This window comes from Scyliorhinus canicula, chromosome 1 (assembly GCF_902713615.1).
Source record: "Scyliorhinus canicula chromosome 1, sScyCan1.1, whole genome shotgun sequence".
In the NCBI taxonomy this organism is placed as follows: Eukaryota; Metazoa; Chordata; class Chondrichthyes; order Carcharhiniformes; family Scyliorhinidae; genus Scyliorhinus; species Scyliorhinus canicula.
This window is the reverse complement of record NC_052146.1, coordinates 207852-229085: the sequence shown is the minus strand read 5'-3', so window position 1 is coordinate 229085 and position 21234 is coordinate 207852. Positions and strand designations below refer to the sequence as shown.

The 21234-nt window shown below is 46.1% G+C and overlaps 1 protein-coding gene across 2 annotated transcripts in view; it reads right to left on the bottom strand.

The window, feature by feature from the left end:
- The window catches only part of scarb1 (scavenger receptor class B, member 1), a 104832-nt gene that overhangs the window by 26030 nt on the left and 57568 nt on the right, over positions 1–21234 (bottom strand). For both annotated transcript variants that reach the window (XM_038798057.1, XM_038797967.1), the window contains exons 5-8: positions 20133–20228; positions 18385–18500; positions 11044–11210; positions 6715–6833 (exon numbers count right to left, since the gene is read on the bottom strand). In XM_038798057.1, coding sequence (XP_038653985.1) covers positions 6715–6833; positions 11044–11210; positions 18385–18500; positions 20133–20228 — 498 coding nt within the window. The remainder of the gene's footprint in view (positions 1–6714; positions 6834–11043; positions 11211–18384; positions 18501–20132; positions 20229–21234) is intronic.

The window sequence follows — 21234 nt, the reverse complement described above, 5'->3', positions numbered from 1 at the left end:
ACCAGAGGGGAGGCCATATTGGATTTGGTACTTGGTAATGAACCAGGGCAGGTGATAGATTTGTTAGTGGGGGAGCATTTTGGAGATGGTGACCACAATTCTGTGACTTTCACTTTAGTAATGGAGAGGGATAGGTGAGTGCAACAGGGCAAGGTTTACAATTGGGGGAAGGGTAAATACAATGCTGTCAGACAAGAACTGAAGTCCATAAGTTGGGAACATAGGCTGTCAGGGAAGGACACAATTGAAATGTGGAACTTGTTCAAGGAACGGATACTACGTTCCCTTGATACGTATGTCCCTGTCAGGCAGGGAAGAGATGGTCAAGTGAGGGAACCATGGTTGACAAGAGAGGTTGAATGTCTTGTTAAGAGGAAGAAGGAGACTTATGTAAGGCTGAGGAAACGAGGTTCAGACAGGGTGCTGGAGGGATACAAGATAACCAGGAGGGAACTGAAGAAAGGGATTAGGAGAGCTAAGACAGGGAATGAAAAATCTTTGGCAGGTAGGATCAAGGAAATCCCCAAGGCCTTTTACACATATGTGAGAAATATGAGAATGACTAGAGCGAGGGTAGGTCCGATTAAGGACAGGAGCGGGAGATTGTGTATTGAGTCTGAAGAGATAGGAGAGGTCTTGAACAAGTATTTTTCTTCAGTATTTACAGATGAGATGGGCCATATTGTTGGAGAGGACAGTGTGAAACAGACTGGTAAGCTCGAGGAGATACTTGTCAGGAAGGAAGATGTGTTGGGAATTTTGAAAAACTTGAGGATAGACAAGTCCCCCGGACCTGACGGGTTATATCCAAGGATTCTATGGGAAGCAAGAGATGAAATTGCAGAGCCATTGGCAATGATCTTTTAGTCTCACTGTCACCAGGGGATTGGAGAGTGGCGAATGTCGTGCCCCTGTTCAAAAAAGGGAATAGGGATAACCCTGGGAATTACAGGCCAGTTAGTCTTACTTCAGTGGTAGGCAAAGTAATGGAAAGGGTACTGAGGGATAGGATTTCTGAGCATCTGGAAAGACACTGCTTGATTAGGGATAGTCAACACGGATTTGTGAGGGGTAGGTCTTGCCTTACAAGTCTTGTTGACTTCTTTGAGGAGGTGACCAAGCATGTGGATGAAGGTAAAGCAGTGGATATAGTGTACATGGATTTTAGTAAAGCATTTGATAAGGTTCCCCATCTTAAGCTTATGCAGAAAGTAAGGAGGCATGGGATAGTGGGAAATTTGGCCAGTTGGATAACAAACTGGCTAACCGATAGAAGACAGAGAGTGGTGGTGGATGGCAAATATTCAGCCTGGAGCCCAGTTACCAGTGGCGTACCGCAGGGATCAGTTCTGGGTCCTCTGCTGTTTGTGATTTTCATTAATGACTTGGATGAGGGAGTTGAAGGGTGGGTCAGTAAATTTGAAGACGATACGAAGATTGGTGGAGTTGTGGACAGTGAGGAGGCTGTTGTCGGCTGCAAAGAGACATAGATAGGATGCAGAGCTGGGCTGAGAAGTGGCAGATGGAGTTTAACCCTGACAAGTGTGAGGTTGTCCATTTTGGAAGGACAAATATGAATGCAGAATACAGGGTTATCGGTAGGGTTCTTGGCAATGTGGAGGAGCAGAGAGATCTTGGGGTCTATGTTCATAGATCTTTGAAAGTTGCCACTCAAGTGGATAGAGCTGTGAAGAAGGCCTATGGTGTGCTAGCGTTCATTAGCAGAGGGATTGAATTTAAGAGCCGTGAGGTGATGATGCAGCTGTACAAAACCTTGGTCAGGCCACATTTGGAGTACTGTGTGCAGTTCTGGTCGCCTCATTTTAGGAAGGACGTGGAAGCTTTGGAAAAGGTGCAAAGGAGATTTACCAGGATGTTGCCTGGAATGGAGAGTAGGTCTTACGAGGAAAGGTTGAGGGTGCTAGGCGTTTTCTCATTAGAACCGAGAAGGATGAGGGGCGACTAGATAGACGTTTAGAAGATGATCAGGGGAATAGAGTAGACAGTCAGAGACTTTTTCCCCGGGTGAAACAAACCATAGAACATAGAACATTACAGCGCAGTACAGGCCCTTCGGCCCTCGATGTTGTGCCATCCTGTGAAACCCCTCGAAAGTCCCTCTGCACTATTCCCTCATCGTCCATATGCCTATCCAATGACCATTTGAATGCGTTTAGTGTTGGTGAGTCCACTACTGTTGCAGGCAGGGCATTCCACGCCCTTACTACTCTCTGAGTAAAGAACCTACCTCTGACATCTGTCCTATATCTATCTCCCCTCAATTTAAAGCTATGTCCCCTCGTGCTGGACATCACCATCCAAGGAAAAAGGCTCTCACTGTCCACCCTATCTAATCCTCTGATCATCTTGAATGCCTCAATTAAGTCACCTCTTAACCTTCTTCTCTCTAACGAAAACAGCCTCAAGTTCTTCAGCCTTTCCTCATAAGGTCTTCCCTCCATACCAGGCAACATCCTGGTAAATCTCCTCTGTACTCTTTCCAATGCTTCCACATCCTTCCTATAATGTGGCGACCAGAACTGTACGCAATACTCCAAATGCGGCCGCACCAGAGTTTTGTACAACTGCAACATGACTTCATGGCTCCGAAACTCAATTCCTCTACCAATAAAAGCGAACACACCGTACGCCTTCTTAACGACCCTCTCAACCTGGGTGGCAACTTTCAGGGATCTATGGACATGGACACAGAGATCTCTCTGCTCGCCCACACTACCAAGAATCTTACCATTAGCCAAATATTCCGCATTCCTGTTATTCCTTCCAAAATGAATCACCTCACACTTTTCTGCATTAAACTCCATTTGCCACCTGTCAGCCCAGCTCTGCAGCTTATCTATGTCCCTCTGTAACTTGTAACATCCTTCTGCACTGTCCACAACTCCACCGACTTTCGTGTCATCTGCAAATTTATTCACCCATCCTTCTACGCCCTCCTCCAGGTCATTTATAAAAATGGCAAACAGCAGTGGCCCCAAAACAGATCCTTGTGGTACACCACTAGTAACTGGACACCAGTCAGAACATTTCCCATCAACCACCACCCTTTGTCTTCTATCAACTAGCCAATTTCTGATCCAAATTGCTAAATCACCCTGAATCCCCAGCCTCCGTATTTTCTGCAATAGCCTACCGTGGGGAACCTTATCAAACGCTTTACTGAAATCCATATACACCACATCAACTGCTTTACCCTCATCCATCTGTTTGGTCACCTTCTCAAAGAACTCAATAAGGTTTGTGACACACAATTTACCCTTCACAAAACCATGTTGACTATCAAGGGGACATAAATTTAAGGTAAATCGTGGAAGATATAAGGGGGATGTCAGAGGTAGGTTCTTTACTCAGAGAGCAGTGGGGGCATGGAATGCAGTGTCTGTGAAAGCAGTTGAGTCGGAAACATTTGGGTCCTTCAAGCGGCTATTGGATAGGTACATGGATTATTGTAGAATGATGGGGTGTAGATAAATTTGTTCTTAATCTGGGACAAACTTTCGGCACAACATCGTGGGCCGAAGGGCCTGTTCTGTGCTGTATTTTTCTATGTTCTATCTATGTTCTATAAGATCCCCCCTCATCCTTCTAAACTCTAACGAGTACAGACCAAGAGTCCTCAAACTTTCCTCATATGACAAGCTCTTCATTCCAGGGATCATTCTTGTGAACCTCCTATGGACCTTTCCAAGACCTTCCTTAGACACGGGGCCTAAAACTGTTCACAATACTCCAAATGGATTCTGACCAGAGCCTTACACACCCTCAGAAGTACATCTCTGGTCTTGTATTCTAGCCCTCTTGACATGAATGCTAACATTGCATTTGCCTTCCTAACTGCCGACTGAACCTGCACATTAACCTTCAGAGAATCGTGAAAAAGGACTCCCAAGTCCCTTTGTGCTTCTCATTTCTGAAGCATTTCCCCATTTAGAAAATAGTCTATGCCTAAATTCCACCTTCCAAAGTGCATAACCTCACACTTTTCCACATTGTATTCCATCTGCCAATTCATTGCCCGCTCTCCCAGCCTATCCAAGTCGTTCTGTATCCCGCCTCCTTCCTCAATACTACCTGTCCCTCTACAGATCTTTGTATCATCTGCAAACTTAGCAACAGTGCCTTCAGTTCCTTCTTCCAGATCATTAATGTATATTGTGAAAAGCTGTGGTCCCAGCACAGACCCCTGAGGCACACCACTAGCCACCGGCTGCCATCCTGAAAAAGGCCCCTTTATCCCCACTCTCTGCCTTCTGCCAGTCAGCCAATCCTCTATCCATGCCAGGATATTACCCTTAACACCATGAGCTCTTAACCTATTTAACAGTTTCCTTTGCAGCACCTTGTCAAAGGCCTTCTGGAAATCTAAATAAATCACGTCCACTGGTTCTCCTGTGTCTAACTTCCTTGTTACCTCTTCAAAGAACTGTAACAGATTTGTCAGACATGACCTCCCTTTGACAAAGCCGTGCTGACTCAGTCCTATTTTACCATGTATTTCCAAGTACTCCATGATCTCATCTTTAATAACAGACTCTAAAATCTTACCAATGACCGAAGTGGGGCTAACCGGCCTATAATTTCCCATCTTCTGCCTCCCTCCCTTTTTAAACAGTGGTGTTAAAATTAGCCACCTTCCAGTCCTTTGGGACCCTTCCTTCCTCCAGTGATTCCTGCAAGATCATCACTAAATGCCTCCATAATTTCCTCAGCTATCTCTTTTAGGACCCTGGAGTGTAGTCCATCTGGTCAGACTTTTCAGTTTCCCCAGAACCATCTCCTTAGTGATGGTCACTGCACTCACCTCTGCCCCCTGGTTCTCCTGGAGCTCTGGCATCCCACTGGTGTCTTCCACCATGAAGATTGATGCAAAGTAACTATTCAGTTCCTCTGCCATTTCTTTGTTTCCTATTATTACTTCTCCAGCCACATTTTCCAGTGGTCCAATGTCTATTTTTGCCTCTCTCTTACTTTTTATATATTGAAAAACTCTTCCTATCTTCCTTTGTATTACTAGCTAGCTTGCACACGTACTTCATCTTCTCCCCCTTATTGCTTTTTTAGTTATCCTCTGCTCGCTTTTAAAGGCTTCCCAATCCTCTGGCTTCCCACTAATCCTCACCATTTTGCATGCTTTTTCTTTAGCTTTTATGCTGTCCTTGATTTCCCTCGTCAGCCATGGATGCCTTGTCCGCCCCTTAGTATGTTTCCTCCTCCTTGAGATGAATTTCTGTTGTGCCTCCCGAATAACCCCCAAAAACTCCTGCCATTGCTGTGCCCCTGTCTTCCCTGCTCGGCTCCTTCTCCAATCAACTCTGGCCAGCTCCTCCCTCATATCTTTGTAGTTACCCTTATTTAATTGTAATACCGTTACATCTGATTGCAGCTTCTCCCTCTCAAACTGCTGGGTAAAGTCTATCATATTGTGGTCACTGCTCCCAAAGGGTTCCTTCACCTTAAGTTCCCTAATCAAGTCTGCCTCATTACACACCACCAAACCCAGAATTGCCTGTTCCCTAGTCGGCTCTGTCACAAGCTGCTCCAAAAAACCATCTCTGAGACATTCCACAAATTCCTTTTCTTGGGATCCGCTACCAACCTGATTTTCCCAGTTTACCTGCATATTGAAGTCCCCCATGATTATTGTAATATTGCCTTTTTTACATGCCTTTTCTATCTCCGGATTTATTTTCTGCCCCACATCCTGACTACTGCTAGGGGGGCCTGGACATAACTCCCAGCAGGGTCTTTTTTACTTTGCGATTCCTCAACTCTACCCACAGAGATTCTCTGCCTTCTGATCCTATATCGCTCCTTGTTATCGATTTAACTTCCTTCCTTACTAACAATGCAACCCCGTCCCCTTTGCCCATCTGCCTGTCCTTTCGATAGGACATATATCCTTGGATATTTAGATCCCAGCCCTGATCCCCTTGCAGCCACGTCTCTGTGATGCCCACAATCGTTCCTTTTCGATCTGAGAATAGCGTCTTTCCGTATCCACCAAGGTTCTGTGCTATAGGTCTCTCTGTGCCATTGTCCGATCAATGGGAAAGGACGGCCACTACTCCATATGGAGAGACATCACATCTGAATACCAGTTCACTCGTGGGGTCATAATGAGCCTGGATGTTTGATGAGAGTACCGATGGCTTCACCTTCGCAACCACTTTTGGTGTTTTATTCAGTGTGGGCAAGGGTGACAATAAAGAGGCCAAATTTGGGATAAATCTCCCGAGGTAGCTTACAAGGTCTAGGAAATATTTTAATTTTGTCACATTTTGTGGGGTTAGGGTGAGGTGGCTTTAACTTAATCACGGTCAAATTAGACAGACTTTTGATCAACAAGCGAATTAAGGGATATGAGGGACGTGCAGTAAAGTGGAGTTACGACCACAAGAAGATCAGGCACGATCTTACCAAATGTAAGAAGAGGTTTGAGGGGCTGAATGCCTATTACTGCTCCAAAAACTGCACAGGAAAGGCAGCAAAACCAGACTGCAAATAAATACTGTTAAATTATCTCATTCTGGATTGGTCAGTGTTCAACCAGATTACAAAAGGGAAATTAAATCACAGTTTTTAATATTTACTTAACACTACAGATCTTTTGTAATCTGCAATTAAGAGTAATCGAAAGATGGGAAATTAATCCCCAGCACAGACATCTAAACATCATTGAACTACAATACTTACAGGATGGATGTCAATGAAAAGTGCATGATCTTTCTCGTTGGGTTCTAACCCATCGACAGCCTCCCATAGGGCAGGGTCAGCATTGTAAAAGTGTGGTTGCGAAATAAAGACTTGAGAATCTGAAGAACAGAAGACATTTTATACAGAGCGTGTGGAGATGTGCAATGCACCAAAGTTACTGACTGAAGCAGAGACCATTGCAAGTGTTAGCAGTTTGAACACATCACAAAGGAAAATGGGGGAGGCAGAGCTGGGCGGCAATTAGAATTGGTCTGATAAGTAGAAGTAACATTCAGCCACTAAGTGCCAGGCAGTGATTATCTGTAAGAAGAGAGAACTTGACTATTACATTTTGGAACCACCAACATAGATACATAGAAGATAGGAGCAGGAGGCCTTTTAGCCCTTCGAGTCTGCTCCGCCATTCATCACGATCATGGCTGATCATCCAACTCAATAGCCTAATCCTGCTTTCTCCCCATAGCCTTTGATCCCATTCTCCCCAAGTGCTATATCCAGCCGCCTCTTGAATATATTCAATGATTTAGCATCAACTACTTCCTGTGGTAATGAATTCCACAGGCTGACCACTCTTTGTGTGAAGAAATGTCTCCTTATCTCTGTCCGAAATGGTTTACCCTGAATCCTCAGGCTGTGAACCCTGGTTCTGGACACACCCATCATTGGCAACATCTTCCCTGCATCTACCCTGTCTAGTCCTGTTAGAATTTTATAACCCTTGGATCAGATACTATTTCTAATTTTGTTTGTAAGCCATGGATTGGCCCTCTTACCCCCTTTTGCTTTTGTGCCAGACAGGAATGAACAGTTGCTGTAGTTCCCGCATGCATTCCTTGAATATTTACCATTGTCTCTTCACTGTCATCCCTTTAAGTGATGTGGAGATGCCGGCGTTGGACTGGGGTGGGCACAGTAAGAAGTCTTACAACACCAGGTTAAAGTCCACCACGTTTGTTTCAAATCACTAGCTTTCGGAGCGCTGCTCCTTTCTCAGGTGAATGAGGCAGGAGCAGTGCTCCGAAAGCTAGTGATTTGAAACAAACCTGTTGGACTTTAACCTGGTGTTGTAAGACTTCTCACTGTGCTCACCCGTTTGAGTAACTCTCCCCAATCTATCAAGGCCAAGTCACACCTCATATCTCCATAGTTCCCTTTATTAAGATTCAGCACCCTAATCTCCGAATCAACTACTTCACTCTCCATTTTGATAAAACATTCTATCATGTTATGGTCGCTCATCCCCAAGGGGTCTCGTACAGCCAGATTGGCAATGATTCCCTTCCCATTACACAGTACCCAGTCTAAGATGGCCTGCTCTCTAGTTGGTTCCTCCACATATTGGTCAAGAAAACCATCCCGTATACACTCCAGGAATTCCTCCTCTGCGGAATTGTGGCTAATTTGATTTGCCCAATCTATGTGAAGAGTAAAATCACCCATGATCACCGATATTCCCTTGTTACCAGCATCTCTAATTTCTTGTTTAATGCCATTGCCAACCTCACCACTGCAGTTTGGGGGTCTGTATATGACGCCCACTAATGGTTTTTGCCCCTTGGTATTTCTCAGCTCCACCCATACAGATTCCACATTGTCAGAGCTAATATCCTTTCTCACTATTGTGTTAATTTCCTCTTTAACCAGCAGTGCCACGCCACCACCTTTTCCTTTCTGCCTGACCTTCCTAAATACTGAGAACCCTGGGACATTCAGTTCCCATCCCTGTTCACCCTGCAGCCATGTCTCCGTAATCCCAATTATATCAGACCCATTGCTATCTATCTGCGCGATGAGTTCATCCACTTTATTGCAAATGCTCCGTGCATTAATGAAATGAAATTAAATGAAAATTGCTAGTCACGAGTAGGCTTCAGTGAAGTTCCTGTGAAAAGCCCCTAGTCGCCACATTCCGGCACCTGTTCGGGGAGACCCTCGAATGAATCATCAGAGGTGGCAACACAGTGGCTACAGTTGGGAGGGAGTTGCCCTGGGAGTCCTGAAAATGGACTCTGGACCCCACAAAGTCTCCTGGCTTCAGGTTAAACATGGGCAAGGAAACCTCCTGCTGATTACCACGGACTGGCCACCATCAGCTGATCAATCAGTTCTCCTCCATGTTGAAGACCACTGAGGGTGTCAAGGGCACAGAATATGCGCTGGATGGAGGATTTCAATTTCCATCACCAAGAGTTGATAAAGTTTTTCGAGGAGGTCACAAAGATGATTGATGCAGGTAGGGAGGTGGATGTTGTCTATCTGGACTTCAGTAAGGCCTTTGACAAGGTCCCTCATGGCAGACTGGTACAAAAGGTGAAGTCACACGGGATCAGAGGTGAGCTGGCAAGATGGATACAGAACTGGCTAGGTCATAGAAGGCAGAGAGTAGCAATGGAAGGGTGTTTTTCTAATTGGAGGGCTGTGACTAGTGGTGTTCCGCAGGGATCAGTGCTGGGACCTTTGCTGTTCGTAGCATCTATAAATGATTTGGTGGAAAATGGAACTGTTCTGCTTAGTAAGTTTGTGGATGACACAAAGGTTGGTGGAACTGCGGATAGCGATGAGGACTGTCCAAGGATACAGCAGGATTTAGATCGTTTGGAGACTTGAGCGGAGGTGGAGTTTAATCCAGACAAATGTGAGGTAATGCATTTTGGAAGGTCTAATACAGGTAGGGAATATACAGTGAATGGTAGAACCCTCAAGAGTATTGACAGTCAGAGAGATCTAGGTGTACAGGTCACAGGTCACTGAAAAGGGCAACACAGGTGGAGAAGAAGGTAGTCAAGAAGGCATATGGCATGCTTGCCTTCATTGGCCGGGTCATTGAGTATAAGAATTGGCAAGTCATGTTGCAGCTGTATAGAACCTTGGTTAGGCCAGACTTGGGAGTATAGTGTTTAATTCTGGTCGCCACACTACCAGAAGGATGTGGAGGCTTTAGAGAGGGTGCAGAAGAGATTTACCAGGATGTTGCCTGGTATGGAGGGCATTAGCTATGAGGAGTGGTTGAATAAACTCGGTTTGTTCTCACTGGAACGAAGGAAGTTGAGGGGCGATCTGATAGAGGTCTACAAGATTATGAGGTGCATAGACAGAGTGGATAGTCAGAGGCTTTTCCCCAGGGTAGAGGGGTCAATTACTAGGGGGCATAAGTTTAAGGTGCGAGGGGCAAGGTTTAGAGAAGATGTACGAGGCAAGTCTTTTTCCACAGAGGGTAGTGGGTGCCTGGAACTCGATGCCGGAGGAGGTGGTGGAAGCAGGGATGATAGTGACATTTAAGGGGCATCTTGACAAATACATGAACAGGATGGGAAGACGGATACGGACCCCGGAAGTGTATAAGATTTTAGTTTAGACGGGCAGCATGGTCGGCGCAGGCTTGCAGGGCTGAAGGGCCTGTTCCTGTGCTGTACTTTTCTTTGTTCTTTGTTCTTTTGTGTCTGCGTGGGTCTCCTCCGGGTGCTCCGGTTTTCTCCCACAGCCCAAACATAAATGATAATGATCTTTATTGTCGCAAGTAGGCTTACAATAACACTGCAATGAAGTTACTGTGAAAATCCCCTAGTCGCCACATTCCGGCATCTGTTCAGGTACACAGAGAGAGAATTCAGAACGTCCAATTTACCTAACAGCACGTCTTTCGGGACTTGTGGGAGGAAACCAGAGCACCCGGAGGAAACCCACGCAGGCACAGGGAGAACGTGCAGACTCCGCACAGACAGTGATCCAAGCGGGAATTGAACATTGGACCCTGGCGCTGTGAAGCAGCCACTGGGCTAATGTGCCACTACATTTGCAGGATAGGTGGATTGGCCAGGCTAATTTGGCTCTAGGTGGGGCGACAGAGATAGTGTGGAATTTGGGCCTAGGCTGGGTGCCCTTTTGGAGGGTCGGTGTCGACTCAATGGGTCGAACGGCCTCCTTCTGCACTGGAGGGATTCTATGATTCTATGACATTAATCTTGTGGCTCCCAGGGCAGGTCAAAGGCTAGGAATCCTACGGTGAGTAACTCACCTCCTGACCTCCCAAAGCCTGTCCACCATCTATAAGGCACAAGTCAGGAGTGTAATGGAATATTCTCCACTTGCCTGGATGAGCGCAGCTCCAACAACACTCAAGAAGCTCAACACCATCCAGGACAAACGCTGGCCTAACTAGCGATGCCCATATCTTTAAATGGATAATGAATAAATAAAGACAACTCCAAAATACATGTTATTTGAAGTAAAGCAATTGACATCTCACAAGGACAAATATATCAAAAAGTTAGATTTTTCTATCCTGTGTATCGAAGCTGAGATACTCACTGTATCGACATGTGCTGACATTCAGCACCCCGGACTCTCTGCATGGACAGAAGCCTTCATTCGGGGGATACACTGTCCCATTCGCAAACATCGTCTTCGGAGCAACATATCGGAAAGAAGGGATGTCAAAGGTCCAGCCCGATTTCTGATAAACTAGGTCCAAAGTTCTGTTTAATGAAAAAAAACATTTTAGTAATTTTGCCACTAACTTTCTACATTTAGGAAATTGGAAATGTTTCTCAAAATGGACCCCTGCAAACTCTCAAAAGAACAAATGTAATGTGCATGGAAAGATCCAACATAAATAGCCTATCAGGGTTGAGGATTCTAACTTTACATCAAAATTCCTCCTTCCAAAGTGCATAACCTCACACTTTTCCACATTGTGTTCCATCTGTCACTTCACTGCCCACTCTCCTAGCTTGTCCAAGTCCTTCTGCAGCCCCCTTGCTTCCTCAATACTACCTGTCCCTCTACAGATCTTTGTACCATCTGCAAATTTAGCAACAGTGGCTTCAGTTCCTTCTTCCAGATCATTAATGTATATTGTGAAAAGTTGTGGTCCCAGCACCGACCACTGAGGCACACCACTAGTCACCGGCTGCCATCCTGAAAAAGGCCCCTTTATCACTCTCTGCCTTCTGCCTGTCAGCCAATCCTCTATCCATGCCAGGATCTTACCCTGAACACCATGGGCTCTTAACTTATTTAACAGTCTCCTATGCGGCACCTTGTCAAAGGCCTTCTGGAAATCTAAATAAACCATGTCCACTGGTTCTCCTTTGTCTAACTTCCTTGTTACTTCCTCAAAGAACTCCTCAGGTCCAAAGATCCATGATGTGGAGATGCCGGCATTCACCTGAAGAAGGAGCCGTGCTCCGAAAGCTCGTGTTTGAAACAAACCTGTTGGACTTTAACCTGGTGTTGTAAGACTTCTTACCAGGTCCAAAGATGTGCAGGTTAGGCGGATTGGCCATGATAAATTGCCCTTAGTGTCCAAAATTGCCCTTAGTGTTGGGTGGGTTACTGGGTTATGGGGGTGGAGTGGATGTGTGGGCTTGGGTGGGGTGCTCTTTCCAGGGGCTGGTGCAGACTCGATGGGCCAAATGGCCTCCTTCTGCACTGTAAATTCTATGATTCTATGATTTGTCAGACATGACTTCCCTTTAACCAAGCCGTACTGACACAGTCCTATTTTACCATGCACTTCCACGTACACCGCAATCTCATCTTTAATAATGGACTCTAAAATCCTCTCAATGACCGAAGTCATTAGCTCACTGGGCTAAATCGCTGGCTTTTAAAGCAGACCAAGGCAGGCCAGCAACAAGGTTCGATTCCCGTACCAGCCTCCCCAAACAGGCGCCGGAATGTGGCGACTAGGGGCTTTTCACAGTGACAATAAGCGATTTCTCTTTCTCTTTTCAGGCTAACCGGCCTATAATTTCCCATCTTCTACCTCCCTCCCTTCTTAAACAGCGGTGTTACATTAGCCACTTCCCAGTCCTCTGGGACCATTCCTGCCTCCAGTGATTCCTGAAAGATCTTTGATGTGGAGATGCCGGCGTTGGACTGGGGTGAGCACAGTAAGAAGTCTTACAACACCAGGTTAAAGTCCAACTGGTTTGTTTCAAACACTAGCTTTCGGAGCGCTGCCCCTTCCTCAGGTGAAAGAAGAGGTATGTCCCAGAAAAATGTTTCATGGAACCTACCTCTTCATTCACCTGAGGAAGGAGCAGTGCTCCGAAAGCTAGTGTTTGAAACAAACCTGTTGGACTTTAACCTGGTGTTGTAAGACTTCTTACTGTCCTGAAAGATCATCACCAATGCGTCCACAATTTCCTCTGCTATCTCCTTTGAAACCCTGGGATGTAGTCCATAGGACCAAAAGGCATAGGAACAGAATTAGGCCACTCGGCCCATCGAGTCTGCTCCGCCATTCAATCATGACTGATATAGTCAATCCGGTCCAGGTGACTTATCCACCTTCAGAGATTTCACTTTCCTCAGAACCTTCTCCTTAGTGATGGTCACTCCACTCACCTCTGCCCCCTGGTTCTCCTGGATGAAGACTGATGCAAAGTAACTATTCAGTTCATCTCCCATTTCTTTGTTTCCTATTATTACTTCTCCAGCCACATTTTCCAGTGGCCCAATGTCTGTGCCAACCTTGGCCAAAACCCTCAGCCCTTCCTTGTGCCGTATCCCTCTATACCCATCCTATCCATGTGTTTGTCAAGATGCCTTTTGAACGCCGTTAATGTATCTGTTTCCACAGCCTCCCCTGGTAACGCGTTCCAGGCACTCACCACCCTCTGTGTAAAAACCCTGCCTCGCACATCTCCTCTAAACTTTGCCCCACGGACCTTAAACCTCTGCCCCCTGGTGACTGACCCTTCCACCCTGGGAAAGAGTGCCTGCCCATCCACTCTATCCAAGCCCCTCATAATCTTGTAGCCCTCTATCAGGTCACCCCTCAACCTCTGTCTTTCTAACGGAAACAGTCCGAGTCTATGTAGCCTCTCCCCATAGCTAACACCCTCCAGACCAGGCAACATCCTGGTAAACCTCTTCTGATCCCGTGTGACTTCACCTTTTGCACCATCTGCCATGAGGCACCTTGTCAAAGACTTTATTGAAGTCCATGTAAACAACATCCACCGCTTTCCCCTCATCAATTATCTTTGTCACTTCCTCAAAAACTTCAATCAAGTTAGTGAGGCACGACCTCCCCTTCACAAACCATGCTGTCTATCGCTAATGAGTCCATTTGTTTCCAAATGGGTATAAATCCTGTCCCTGAGAATTCTCTCCAATAATTTACCTCCTGCCGACGTGAGACTCACCGGCCTATAGTTACCAGGATTATCCCTGCTACCTTCCTTAAGTACCGGTACCACATTAGCTATTCTCCAGTCCTCTGGGATCTCACCTGTAGCCAATGAGGATACAAAGATGTTAGTCAAGGCCCCAGCAATTTCCTCCCTTGCTTCTAAATACATGAATAGGATGGGCATAGAACATAGAACGATACAGTGCAGTACAGGGCCTTCGGCCCTCGATGTTGCACCGACATGGGAAGTCAAAAACTAAAGGCCATCTAACCTACACTATGCCAATATCATCCATATGCTTATCCAATAAACTTTTAAATGCCCTCAATGTTGGCGAGTTCACTACTGTTGCAGGTAGGGCATTCCACGGCCTCACCACTCTTTGCGTAAAAAACCCACCTCTGACCTCTATCTATTACCCCTCAATTTAAGGCTATGTCCCCTCGTGCTAGCCACCTCCATCCGCGGGAGAAGGCTCTCACTGTCCACCCTATCTAACCCTCTGATCATTTTGTATGCCTCTATTAAGTCACCTCTTAACCTTCTTCTCTCTAACGAAAACAACCTCAAGTCCATCAGCCTTTCCTCATAAGATTTTCCCTCCATACCAGGCAACCTCCTGGTAAATCTCCTCTGCACCCATTCCAAAGCTTCTACGTCCTTCCTATAATGAGGCGACCAGAACTGTACGCAATACTCCAAATGCGGCCGTACAAGAGTTTTGTACAACTGCAACATGACCTCATGGCTCCGGAACTCAATCCCTCTACCAATAAAGGCCAACACACCATAGGCCTTCTTCACAACCCTATCAACCTGGGTGGCAACTTTCAGGGATCTATGTACATGGACACCGAGATCCCTCTGCTCATCCACATTACCAAGAATTTTACCATTAGCCAAATATTCTGGGGCTGGTTTAGCTCACAAGGCTAAATCGCTGGCTTATAAAGCAGACCAAGCAGGCCAGCAGCACGGTTCGATTCCCGTACCAGCCTCCCCAGACAGGCGCCGGAATGTGGCGACTAGGGGCTTTTCACAGTAACTTCATTGAAGCCTACTCGTGACAATAAGCGATTTTCATTTTCATTTCATATTCCGCATTCCTGTTATTCTTTCCAAAGTGAATCACCTCACAGTTCTCCACATTAAACTCCATTTGCCACATTTCAGCTCAGCTCTGCAGCTTATCTATTTCCCTCTGTAACCTGCAACATCCTTCCACACTGTCTACAACTCCACCGACTTTAGTGTCGTCTGCAAATTTACTCACCCATCCTTCTGCGCCCTCCTCTAGGTCATTTATAAAAATGACAAACAGCAACGGCCCCAGAACAGATCCTTGTGGTACGCCACTCGTAACTGAACTCCATTCTGAACATTTCCCATCAACCACCACTCTCTGTCTTCTTTCAACTAGCCAATTTCTGATCCACATCTCTAAATCACCCTCAATCCCCAGCCTCCGTATTTTCTGCAATAGCCGACCGTGGGGAACCTTATCAAACGCTTTACTGAAATCCATATACACCACATCAACTGCTCTACCCTTGTCTACCTGTTCAGTCACCTTCTCAAAGAACTCGATAAGGTTTATGAGGCATGACCTACCCTTCACAAAACCATGCTGACTATCCCTAATCATATTATTCCTATCTAGATGATTATAAATCGTATCTCTTATAATCCTCTCCAAGACTTTACCCACAACAGACGTGAGGCTCACCGGCCTATAGTTACCGGGGTTATCTCTACTCCTCTTCTTGAACAAAGGGACCACATTTGCTATCCTCCAGTCCTCTGGCACTATTCCTGTAGCCAATGATGACACAAAAATAAAAGCCAAAGGCTCAGCATATCTCTTCCCTGGCTTCCCAGAGAATCCTGGGATAAATCCCATCAGGCCCCAGGGACTTATCTTTTTCACCTTATCCTAAATTGCCAACACTTCTTCCCTACGCACCTCAATGCCATCTATTCTAATAGCCTGGGTCTCAGCATTCTCCTCCAAAACATTAATGTGGGGCTCAGTACAGTATAAGGTTCTGGCATAGACAGGGTTAATGTGGAGTCCGGTACAGTATAAGGGTCTGGTTTAGACAGGGTTAATGTGGAGCTCGGTACAGTATAAGGGTCTGGTATAGACAGGGTTAATGTGGAGCTCGGTACAGTATAAGGGTCTGGTATAGACAGGGTTAATGTGGAGCTCGGTACAGTATAAGGGTCTGGTGGAGACAGGGTTAATGTGCGGCTCAGTACAGTATAAGGGTCTGGTATAGACAGGGTTAATGTGCGGCTCAGTACAGTATAAGGGTCTGGTGGAGACAGGGTTAATGTGGGGCTCGGTACAGTATAAGGGTCTGGTATAGACAGGGTTAATGTGCGGCTCAGTACAGTATAAGGGTCTGGTTTAGACAGGGTTAATGTGCGGCTCAGTACAGTATAAGGGTCTGGTTTAGACAGGGTTAATGTGGAGCTCGGTACAGTATAAGGGTCTGGTATAGACAGGGTTAATGTGGAGCTCGGTACAGTATAAGGGTCTGGTTTAGACAGGGTTAATGTGGAGCTCGGTACAGTATAAGGGTCTGGTGGAGACAGGGTTAATGTGGAGCTCGGTAGTATAAGGGTCTGGTTTAGACAGGGTTAATGTGGGGCTCGGTACAGTATAAGGGTCTGGTTTAGACAGGGTTAATGTGGAGCTCGGTACAGTATAAGGGTCTGGTATAGACAGGGTTAATGTGGAGCTCGGTACAGTATAAGGGTCTGGTTTAGACAGGGTTAATGTGGGGCTCGGTACAGTATAAGGGTCTGGTATAGACAGGGTTAATGTGCGGCTCAGTACAGTATAAGGGTCTGGTGGAGACAGGGTTAATGTGGGGCTCGGTACAGTATAAGGGTCTGGTATAGACAGGGTTAATGTGCGGCTCAGTACAGTATAAGGGTCTGGTGGAGACAGGGTTAATGTGGGGCTCGGTACAGTATAAGGGTCTGGTATAGACAGGGTTAATGTGGAGCTCGGTACAGTATAAGGGTCTGGTATAGACAGGGTTAATGTGCGGCTCAGTACAGTATAAGGGTCTGGTTTAGACAGGGTTAATGTGGAGCTCGGTACAGTATAAGGGTCTGGTGGAGACAGGGTTAATGTGGAGCTCGGTAGTATAAGGGTCTGGTTTAGACAGGGTTAATGTGGGGCTCGGTACAGTATAAGGGTCTGGTATAGACAGGGTTAATGTGCGGCTCGGTACAGTATAAGGGTCTGGTATAGACAGGGTTAATGTGCGGCTCGGTACAGTATAAGGGTCTGGTATAGACAGGGTTAATGTGGAGCTCGGTACAGTATAAGGGTCTGGTGGAGACAGGGTTAATGTGGAGCTCGGTACAGTATAAGGGTCTGGTTTAGACAGGGTTAATGCGAGTCTGAACTCAGTGTTACACACACTGCTGGAAGGCCCATGACTTTGACCTCTGGTCACTGTGGTATTTATCAGTGACACACTAAGATTGAAAAATGGAGATAGCTCCCCGCCTGGACCCTGTTCTGTATATTTTACACAGTTACAGTAAGGTCACAGAATCATAAAATTGTTATGGCACAGAATGAGTCCATTTGGCCCATCATGTGTGTACTGGAAGTCGAAATGAGCATTATAAAGACTTGTTATTAACATACACAAGATAGCATATCCTGAACAAACATGTTTTTAACCAACACCACTGTAACCTGAGCAGTCCGTTTGATTGGCAGCACATCCACATTAAATATTCAGTCTCTCTGACACCAACGCACAGCGACAGCGTACCATCTACAAGATGCCAGCAACTCACCAAGGGGCTCCCACCAAATCACAGCGTCTATCATGGGAGCAACATGTTTCCCTCCAAGCCACTCACCTTCCTGACTGAACTATATCACTGTTCCTTCAATGTCACTGGGTCAAAGTCCTGGAGGTCCCTCCCTAACAGCACTGTGGGTCTACCTACAGCACATGGAGTGCAGCGGTTCAAGGTGGCGGCTCAGCACCACCTTCTCCAGGCCATTCGGGATGGCAAACAAATGCTGGTCCAGCCAGCGACAAACAATTTAAAATATTCCTCAAGTTTCTTCAACATTTTCTCCACTGATATTAATTATTTCCGGTCCCTCACGCTTATTCTCCCCTTTGCTTTATTTCCAGTATTTGTTTCTTCGACTGGGAATTCTCCCCATACATTCGGGTCAACAGAAAGGACAATTTGCAAATGAGCAAGTTGAAGGTGACAATGAACAGCTGCTTTGTAATGTGACAACTTTGCCCCTTTAATCAAACATTCCTGGAAGACAATTCCCTCCAAACAGAATTCTGCCAAAGTGGAAAAATAACCCAGAGTTTTACTCGATTTTCACCTCGCAGACCTACAAACACAAACATTCTATCAGCCTGTAGTCAATAACTTTTATTTGTTTTTATCCCACAGAACTTGTGACAAGAATCTAATAGTTTTGTCATTGATTTCAATAGTTCCTTACCTGCAGGAGTCTGGACTGTAGAATGTTAATGTGTCTGAAGGGGTCATGAATGGGGGCCACATTTGACCCGCTGTCCCATTGATCATATTACATTGCTCGGAATGCCAATAGTTCACCTGGATTTAGAATTAAGGGTAAAATCAAATGGCATCAAGTACAACTGTTTAGCACAGGGCTAAATCGCTGGCTTTGAAAGCAGACCAAGCAGGCCAGCAGCGCGGTTCGATTCCCGTACCAGCCTCCCCGAACAGGCGCCAGAATGTGGCGACTAGGGGCTTTTCACAGTAACTTCATTTGAAGCCTACTTGTGGCAATAAGCGATTTTTTTTCATTTTTTTTCATGTCTTGAATATTTGGCAGCATCTGTGTAAAGTGTCTTATCTCCGGCATTACAGCAATGAGCTCACAGGGTCACCTAGTTCAATAAACATCACGCGTTTCCTCAGTCAATTGTTGAAACGCTGATTGGTCAGTTCTTCCCTCACTGACATGGGTGACCTACTTAAAACTGGAAACCTTACCTCAAAGGTAGTCAGAGTTTGATGGCCAATTCACAAATTGATGGCCCATCAGCATCATTCAAATCATTAAACAATGGGTGCAATTTAACTAATTGAGGACAAAGTCCCACAGTGAACACATGCAGCCATGAGTTTCCCAGCGCTTGCAGTGCCCAGAAACACAGAGAAATACATTGCCCATCGAGTCTGCACTGCCACTGGATACACAATGCGACTCGCGGGAGGAACCTGCATCTGAGGCCACACTTAGCCCCGCGTCCCGATCTCCGAGGCCCCCGAAACGACCCCGGCACCCCCCCTTCCCCAGCACAAACGCACTGTGGGAGGGTCCCCAGCCCCCACATATCCATGCAGGGCTCCCCCGGGGATCGTGCGCCCGCACGAATGTGGGGTTCGGGGGTCGCTGCAGGTCTCCAGCGATCGGGACGCCATTTTTAAATGGCATCTCTATCTCTCACTACACCGAGAAATCCCAGCCAGCAGACCTCATCAATACAGGAAACTGGGCTGAGTACAGCTTCAGCCGCGTGGTCCCCACTACGACCTCCCCCCCTCCCCCCCCCCCCCATCTAACCAGAGTGTCATTCGATAGTGTGTTTCTCAGCACTGCGAGCCCCGGGAACACGTGGCTAAACGGGCTTTGCTATGGGACTTTATTCCCATTTCATAAAATCATGCGCCAAGTGTGGGTGAATACAAATCTGAATCTCACCAGAGGAGCGAGCGGGAATCACGCCAATATCCCGCCCAAAATGACAGTTTGTCATCATCTTTTTGGGAGAATTGGTCCTTCTGTTTTTCCTTGAAATGGAGAAAGTTGACAAAGCTTTGTTGCAGGAAGTTAATTTGGATGACAGGGAGCACCAGGAATTGAAGTGGGACTGGGGAAGGCAGGTATTTTTTACCCTCATTCTCGACAAGAAACTGGGGGGTTGGGATTTTAGTTAATAAGAATGTGCCTTTCAGGTAATTTAACATGGCCAATCCACCTAACCCGCACATCTTTGGACTGTGGGAGGAAACCGGAGCACCCGGAGGAAACCCACGCAGACACGGGGAGGACGTGCAGACTCCACACAGACAGTGACCCAGCCGGGAATCGAACCTGGGACCCTGGTTCTGTGAGGTAGCAGTGCTAACCACTGTGCCACTCTCTGTAATGAGACAGAGTAGAAAGTTGCCAATGATAGATCAGCCTGAGCAAATAATAATTCTTAATTCACAAACCTCTTTAATACCATTCCAATTGTCTATTAGATGAACTTTAGTAATATCATTGCCTCCTGTATAAACCGTGAATAACCCAGTATTCGAGTTGTTCATCTGTAAAGAAATGGGAAAGTCAGCATTAACTACGCAAATTATGCACTTTAAAGATCTGTAATTATTTTCCGCACACTTCACATTGTTACTAAGAAATGGCTGTTTGAAAACTGTCCGTTCCAGTCACCCACAGCATGCTGAGGTCTCATCTTCAACCCCAGCAGTAATTCTCTTCCAAAAGTCTTATTTGGCCAATCCTGTTGAATGATTTGAAGTATTGTCAAATGCAGCGACAATGTCACTTCAATGGATAGAACATATTGGCTACAGATCAGAAAATAGGGATTATGAAAGTTACTCTGATTGCTGGGTAAATGTCTGCGGGGATGATTGATGCCAAGATTGTTGTTCACCATTTTCATACAACCAAATAATGAGTCATTCACCCACTGTGCCTATTGCTGTGAATATCTAATTCCACATGTTTTCGGAATATAACTGACGTGTGGCCTGTTTATTGAATAAGGTCGGGAATAAGGTCAGGAACTGGGAAAACACAAAACACTGCGGATCCTCAAATTAGGCGACAGGATGATTCAGCACAGATTTGTGATAAAATAGTTCAGCACAAGCACGAGTTTCGACTCTGCCTTCTGGACTAATCCTCTTCCTGATCATTAGCCTTCTTTACTGCGAAACTCCCAGCTCTTAAATACAAGCTTTAACTGGCATCATCTGCTCTCAATTCACAGTCAAGCCAGTCCTAGTTTACTATTTTTTAACAAATCTAAAGTACCCAAATCTTTTTTCCAATTAATGGGGCAATTTAGTGTGGCCAATCTGCATTCTCTGCACATCTTTGGGTTGTGGGGGTGAAACCCACGCAGAGACGGGGACAATGTGAAAACTCCACACAGACAGTGACCCACAGCTGGAGCCGAACCTGGGACCTCGGCGCCGTGAGACAGTAGTGCTAACCACTGCACCACCGTGCAGCCCGGGTCCTCAGCACAGTGAGGCAGCAGTGCTAACCACTGCACCACCGTACAGCCCGGGTCCCCAGCAC